This window comes from Mus pahari, chromosome 18, assembly GCF_900095145.1.
Source record: "Mus pahari chromosome 18, PAHARI_EIJ_v1.1, whole genome shotgun sequence".
Classification (NCBI taxonomy): domain Eukaryota; kingdom Metazoa; phylum Chordata; class Mammalia; order Rodentia; family Muridae; genus Mus; species Mus pahari.
In genome coordinates this window covers 5,527,237-5,535,314 of record NC_034607.1, presented here as the reverse complement: position 1 = coordinate 5,535,314, position 8,078 = coordinate 5,527,237, and the positions used below count along the sequence as shown (strand labels likewise).

General features: G+C 40.6%; 1 protein-coding gene across 2 annotated transcripts in view; it reads right to left on the bottom strand.

The window, feature by feature from the left end:
- Positions 1-3,520: 3,520 nt before the first annotated feature.
- LOC110335907 (olfactory receptor 10C1-like) overlaps positions 3,521-8,078 on the bottom strand; it is a 7,032-nt gene continuing 2,474 nt past the window's right edge. Inside the window, exons 2-3 of one of the 2 annotated variants that reach the window (XM_029531503.1) lie at positions 4,338-4,672; positions 3,622-3,905 (exon numbers count right to left, since the gene is read on the bottom strand). In XM_029531503.1, coding sequence (XP_029387363.1) covers positions 3,704-3,905; positions 4,338-4,669 — 534 coding nt within the window. In that variant the 5' untranslated portion in view covers positions 4,670-4,672 and the 3' untranslated portion in view covers positions 3,622-3,703. Of the gene's footprint in view, positions 4,673-8,078 lie in introns of both variants that reach the window. The other variant, XM_021218341.1, reaches the window with a different exon arrangement.

Genomic DNA, 8,078 nt, shown 5'->3' with positions numbered 1-8,078 from the left:
GAGGGAGAGGGCCTACTAGAAAAAAGAAAGAATGCTGTTCTATCTGGATAGGCTCAGCCTCCTAGAAACAGGGACAGAGTGTGATGAGGGGCCAAAACAGGTAGTCGGCTACATAGCTGGGAGTGAGATAGGGTATTGGCTATGGAGACAAGGAAGGAGTGTGAACATCCTAACTTCAAGTACTGGCTTCTCTGGCCTATTTGGATCATAGTTGGGAAGGGTTGGCATATTCCCAGAAAAATCCAGATGAAGTTGAACCTAAGATAAGAAGATGAATATGGAGGAAGGTTAAGAAGATCATCTGCATGGTGTGCTGGAAATGGGGTCAGAATGGAGGTGATCTGCTACAGAGATGGGAGTGAGACTGGAGAATTGGATTTCTTGAAAAGGAAGGTGGAAATGAGAAAGCCTTGAAGATTCTCAATTAGTTTATCTTCTTCCCTGGTAGGAGAAACTTGCAGAATCCCAGAGAATTCCTGATGATGTTGGAAGCTGGGTGGAATGAGCTAGGACAAGGAAGATTGGAGGTCTGCATGATCTGTTGGAGTTTGGTATCAGTAACTGCAGGACATGTTCTCATACAAAATTGGGGATGGGGTATTGAACTTGGAGGAATGGAGGGAAATGTGTTGATTTGCAGGGCAGAGTATGGGGTTGAGAGGTGACTGAATTGCATGATCGATCCCAGGAAATCAGACTCCAGGGACCAACATCAATGTGCATATCTAGATTTATTGTGCAATATACTTCATATATACAGTTTTCTAGACAACCTAAAGTCTCCAAATCCTCAGCCAATTGTATCTTGCTATACCTTCACTACACCCCAATGCAAAGTCTACTTTATGAGGTCACTCAGAAGGATCCGAGATGGGATAAAAAGGGGGAGTAGGGGTAGCATTATCCCCTGTTAAGACTACCGTGAAGACAGGGGAATAGGGATGGACAGATTGCTCACTGGTTAGGAGCACTGACTGCTCTTCCAAATATCTTGAGTTCAATTCCCAGAAACCACATGGTGGCTTACAACCACCTTTAGTGGGATCTGATGCCCTCTTCTGGTATCTCTTAAGACAGCTACAGTATACTGATATAAATAAAATAAATAAAACTTAAAAAACAAACACAAACAAAAAACCAGGGGGAGTAGCCACTGCCAGGACTTGGTTCCTTTTTCCTTTCTCACTTTTGTTCAAAAGACCATACTAGATCTAATGTTGTTTACACCAGATCAGGACTCTTTGAGGATTTGAAGGAGCCTGTGCTACCTCCCTCTCCAATCCACTTCTTTCTTCACAAGGTTGACTTCCATATCCATCATGATGATCTGCATTTAACCTACCTGCTTCCCTGTCCTAAGTTGCCCATGTATTTTTTAATATTAATATTTTAAACATTATTTTCAAAATTAATAGAAGCTTGCTGAGTCCTCTGGAGCAAGCTGAACTGTCCTGAGCAGCCTGCTATCCCAGGGGAACCTACATTCTTTGGCCACCTCTCCCCCACCTTCCTCAGACACACTGAACTATACAAGTTAGCTTCTTTTCCTCCACCCATTCCTTCTTGTTAAGTCCTCTGGGCATGCCAAGCTGCCCATAGCTGACTGATAACCCAGGTAGACCTCCATTGTCCTGCCAACTCTCTGCTGAAATTCATCACCATGCTGAACAATACTCACCAGCAGATACTAAACAAGAAAGACCTCTAGATATGGGATGATACAACCCAAGGATACCCATCGGAGGCCTGCCGCACCAGGACCATTGAGGCTAAACCCCTCCCAGTACCTACAACAACAAAAACACCCAGGAACCAAAGCCATCCAAACAGCTAAAGGCCCAAGAAAGAACACATTCAACAAAGCCAGGTAAAGGTAAACCAGAAGAAAGACACAAGCAAGGATGCTTGAATCCCACTTAGAAGTAGAATATAATAGTCACAAGAGGCAGATGGAGGGAAGATACTGGGTGAGATAAGGACAGTTTGGGGAAGCAGTATCTCTCTCTCTCTCTCTCTCTCTCTCTCTCTCTCTCTCTCTCTCTCTCTCTCTCTGTGTGTGTGTGTGTGTGTGTGTTCGTGTGCATGTGCCTGTGCTTGTGTGTGTGTGTGTGTGTGTGTGTGTGTGTGTGTGTGTGAATGTATGTATGTGTGTTTGTGTTCCAGATCAGATGTAGGAAGATACAGGAGAGATGACCAGATAGCCATGAGAATGAATGGAAATATGCAACTGAAAGGGGTAGGCAAGTAGGGGGCCTTTGAAGGAAGAAACAGAAACCTGGGATAAGGGAGGTGCCCCAGAATCCATGAGGTGACCTTAACTATGACTCACTATGTTGACAATATGGTACCTGAAGTATCCACCTCCTGTAGCCAGGCAGGGACCGCAGTGCAGCCATCATGTCAGCAACCCACCCATATGTATTTTGACCAAAAGTTTATCCTGTCTTCAAGAAATGCTAGCATGGGAATGGTAGAGCAGAGACTGAGTGAATGATCAACCAATATATAACCCAATTTGAGACTCATCGTAATGGCAAGCACCAATCCCTAGCACTACTCATGATAATCTGCTATGCTTGTAGACAGGAGTCTAGCATGGCTGTCTTCTGAAAGGCTTTACCCATAGTTGACTCAGACAGATACAGGTACCCAAAGACAAACAGTGGATAGAGCTTGGGAACACTTATGGAAAATCACAGCAAGGATTGCAGCCTGTAAGAAGATAGGAACTCTACAAGAAGAGCAACAGAGTCTTCTAACCTGGATCCTTGGTGCTCTCAGGGACTGAACCACAAACCGAAGGACATAAAGGGGCTGGACCTGGGCATCCCTGCACATTTATAACTGATATGTGCTTTGCATTCATGTGTATCCTGAACGACAGGAGCAGGGGTCATCCCCAAAACTGTTGCCAGCATGTGGGATGTTTTTATAGCTTGGATGCCTTATTTGACCTCAGTGGGAGATCTTCCTGGCCTCACAGATACTTGAACTGCCAGGGTTGGGGATCCCAGGGAGGATACAACCAACTCAAAGAAGAAGGAGAGATGGGATTGGGGGAAAATTGTGGGAGGGGTGACTGAGTAGGGGGCAATAAGCAGGATGTAAAGTGAATAAATAAAAAGATAATGAGAAGAAGAAAGATTAAAAGTTTGAAAAACTGCCACAGAAACTCTTGAAAATAATTATTTATATTTAAAATTTTAAAACAAATCATGCCAAAACTGAATAGTTCAGTGTATTGTAGCATTTATAAATTTTTGGTATACATTGGTCACAAAAGAATTCAGAGACTTGTGGTATGTACCATTATTTATTAAAATACAAATAGTACTAAAATAAGACCCTTTATACAGTTACTATGGAATAAAGAGTTATATGAGATATGTCTGAATAAAGAGCAGAAAGCATAGGAATACCAAGTCTTAAATTTGCAAGACTTCTGAGATTATAACTTGGCATTTAGATTGACATCTGAGAATGAAACATAATGGAAAATCTCTTACATTGTACTCTTTACTTGGATTCATTAGTATTTTATTTCATTTCAGAATCAGCAGTTAGAAAATACAGCTGAAGACAGAGGTACATTCAAAATTACAATGAAACTCAACATAAGGAAGACAGAAGAATGTAGCAGTTTTTATTTGTTTAATCTGGCTTATTGCACGTTCTCACTAGCTACCAGCTCTGCAAGGTTCTGTTACCTATTTATTGCCAGAGGTTTCTTCAGAGTCAGAGTTTTTTTCAGTGCTGCCTTTACTTCCTTGTTCCTTAAGCTATAGATGATAGGGTTCAGCATGGATGTCACCGCTGTGTAGAAAAGGGCCAAGAGTTTGTCCATTCCTGGTAAGTGGCTAGACTTGGGCCTCAAGTAGGTAATAGATCCTGAGCCATAGAACAGTGTGACTACAAGTAGATGGGAGGAGCAGGTGGAGAGAGCTTTATGGCGCCCCTCAGGTGAAGGCATCACCAGCACTGCAACCAGAATTCTGACATAGGAATAAATGATCAACAAAAATGGGCTGGATATGCAGAGAACTGCTGCCACAAAAATTGCAGCCTCATTTTGGGATGTATCTCCACAGGCAAGTGCCAGGACAGGTGGAAGGTCACAGAAGAAGTGGTCTATCTCACAGGGTCCACAGAAGTTCAAAGAGAAGATAAAATTGGTCTGTCCCAACCCTACTATACATCCCATTCCCCATGAAACTATTGCCAAATGGGCACATACCCCACGACTCATTCGGGTTGCATAGTGAAGTGGGGAGCATATGGCCATGCAGCGGTCAAAGGCCATAGCTGCCAATAGGCAGCACTCAGTTATACCAAAAAATGTGAAGAAAAACATCTGTGTGGCACAACCCTCCCTAGAGATGTCTCGGGCCTCACTCACAAGGCTCTGTAACATTTTGGGAATGACAGAGCAAGTGTAACCAATTTCCAGTAGAGACAAGTTGGCCAGAAAGAAGTACATGGGGGTGTGTAGAGCTGGACTGGTGCAGATGGCAAGGGATATGAGTTCATTTCCTGTCAGTGATACTAAGAACATGAGGAGGATGAGGGTAAAGAGGAGGAAGCATTCTCCAGGGACCTCAGAGAACTTGGCAAATGCAAAGCGTTTGACAGACAAGCTGTTCTCCTGCCACAGAGAGCAGTTGATACTCATCTCCTGAAAGAAAAGATTAAAAATCATTACAACAATTCTTGCAGATGGGAGAAATTATTTACTTTGTCTGTCTCACCCAACTCCCCTCGTCTCTGTCCTGCCCTCTTGCGTGTGTGTGTGTGTGTGTGTGTGTGTGTGTGTGTGTGTGTGTGTAAAATACATGTGTATATATGTGCCTGTAATATTCAGATACGAAACTAATACCAAGTGTCTTTCTTGATTAGTTTCCACCTTGTTTTCTGATACAGGTTACTTGTCTTGGACCTACTTGTTTTTGCTAGAATGAGTCAGAGATCCCCCTTCTTTTGCCTTTCATATCCTTAGTATTGGAGTTACATATAAATGCTGGGTTGCCCAGTCTTTCATGGGTACTGTGGATCCAAACTGCTCCTCACACCTGAGCAGCAAGTACACTAATCGCTGAACCATTTCTATAGCACATCATTTTAATAATTCTAGAGTCTGTGGTAATTTAGAAATTTGTTAGATGAAGTTTTAAAAAAGATCTCCATACACCCTCAATTTTTCTAAAAAAAAAAAAAATCAAATCCTTTCCCTATTCGTACTACTAGGTGATTTTTTCCCAATGTATACTTAGTTGTCAAAACATTAAATGACAGAATCTCAGCTGGGAAAGATGGTATATCCTTTACTCCCAAGAATTGTGTGCCTGATGCAGAAAGTCTCTATGAGTTAAATGATAGCCTAGATTGCAGAGTGATACTGTGCTAACAAAGAAAAAAGGTAAATAGGTGGTCAGTTGTCCACTTAGGTTCACTTTAGTCAATTGTCAATGATAGTATGAAAAGGTCCTTTCAAAAATTAGACATAGTACTACAGGAGGATCCAGCAATACCTCTCCTGGGCATATACCCAGAAGATGTTCCAAATGGTAATATGAACACATGCTCCAGTATGTTCATAGAAGCCTTATACATAATAGCCAAAAGCTGGAAAGAACCCAGATGTCCCTCAACAAAGGACTGGATACAAAAAATCTGGTACATTTACACAATGGCGTACTACTCAGCTATTAAAAAACAATGAATTTATGAAATTCTTAGACTAATGGATGGATCTGGAGGATATCATCCCGAGTGAGGTAACTCAATCACAAAAGAACTCACATGATGTGCACTCACTGATATTAGCCCAGAAACTTATAATACTGAGATACAATATGCAAAACACATGAAACTCAAGAAGAAGGAAGACTAAAGTGTGGATACTTCATCCCTCCTTATAATTGGGAACAAAATACCCATGTAAGGAGTTACAGAGACAAAGTTTGGAGATGAGATGGAAGGAAGGACCATGCAGAGACTGCCCCATCTGGGGATCCATAACATAATCAACCACCAAACACAGACTCTATTGCATATGCCAGCAAGGTTGTGCTGACATGATCTTCATATAGCTGTCTCTTCTGAGGCTATGCCAGTGCCTGGGAAATACAGAAGCAGATGCTCACAATCATCTATTGGATGGAACACAGGCCCCCAGTGGAGGAGCTAAAGAAATTCCCCCAAGGAGCTGAAGGGATCTGTAACACTATAGGAGGAACAGCAATATGAACTAACCGGTAACACCAGAGCTTGTGTCTCTAGCTGCATATGTAGCAGAAGATGGCCTAATCGGCCATTATTGGGAGTAGAGGCCCTTGGTCTTGCAAAGATTATATGCTCCAATACAGGGGAAAGCCAGGGCCAAGAAGTGGAAGTGGGTGGATTGGGGAGCAGGGCAAGGGGACTTTCACGATAGCATTTGAATTGTAATTAAAGAAAATATCTAATAAAAATTGTTTAAATAATAAAAATTTCCTTTCATTGATTTAAAAGATTAAATGAATGAACTAACCGTTTAAAAAAATTAGTTTTGTTTCCTTATTCTTGTTAGCACTTGCTCTCATTAACCATAATATCTCTCTCTCTCTCTCTCTCTCTCTCTCTCTCTCTCTCTCTCTCTCTCTCTCTCTTTCTTTCTCCCCCCTCTCTCTCTATTCTCTCTTCCTCTCCTCTCTCTCTGTCTCTCTGTCTCTATCTCTGTCTTTTCTTCTTTCTTAAGACAGGATCTCACTTTTTACTTACCACTTTTTTTAACTCAGTATTTTCTTATTGGGTCCTGACTCTTTCACAGTAATACATTTTGGAGTTTATAGACTCTCACTTGTCAGTTAAAATTGCAGGTATATGTATGCCTGTTGTATATTCTCACATCTGAAAGTAGCTACACAATTTCCTTAGTGACAAACTTGTAGATATAGAGGCCAAGGGAGAAATGTAACCACAATGAGGAATATCTGTCTAGGGCTTAAGTGATGATTTTTAAAAAAAATGTTCCACTTAAACTGTAGCAGCCCATTGCAAACATCTACATTAGTGATGAAGGCCCATGAGACCGAGGAAATGGAGACAGTCCTTGTGAGGAATGTATGACAGTAAATACTGGCAATATAACAGTTTGTACACATTTGTTCATTTTATACTTTTAGTACTTATAGGACAAATAGGAAATACAGCCTGACATAAGTATATTTCATACCTTCCAAAATTCAGAGTCAAATAAAATAATTGGAACATCAGAAGGTCTCTAAATATTTTTAAAACTATTATCTAATACAAATGCTATTCCACTGAGAAATTAAGATTACTAAATAACACAAAATGAAGTGAAAATTTTGAAATCAGTAAAAATTTCTCTCCTTGTTATTTGATATTATATTGAAAGTGCCAAAATCTGACTAAATTTTCTATTGCTTAATCAGCTGCTGAATTCATCCTCAGATGCTGAGATCAATGAAATCAATGAGAATTCCATTTGAGATTCATACCAGAAAGTTCCATTTTCATGACCCATGAAAGGAGAATGGTGTCTCATATACTGTATGTAGACACATATATCTCCACATACAGATCTCAGGATTTTTTCAAAAAGATGGAAGTATCAGAATAGGCTGCAATGGATAAGCCACTGTCTCTAATCTTAAAGTAATTTTCTTCAAGTAAAATTTCAAATTCATCAATTTGAGCTGTTTCAGCTTAAAGGTGCTAATACTTTGAAGCGCAATGTGAATACATAGTAAAATGTTCATTAAAGTGCAGAAGTACCTGCCCTGATAAACCTCTTATGGAGGCTGTTAAGAGCATCATGTGGCTATCCTCTGGAGTCACCTATCTAGTAACAGAATGAAGCCATGTTACATAGAACTGCAACATAATATTTTCTATATCAATTATGAGTTCTGTCTACTACATAGATCTTCAAGGTTATAAAGATTCCATGTGTAGCAAACACTTGTCAGCTTTAAAAGATTAGAAGTGTTCATTGGTGAACTTGATTCCTTATTCCATATTTATCTCTCTCTCTCTCTCTCTCTCTCTCTCTCTCTCTCTCTCTCTCTCTCTCTCTC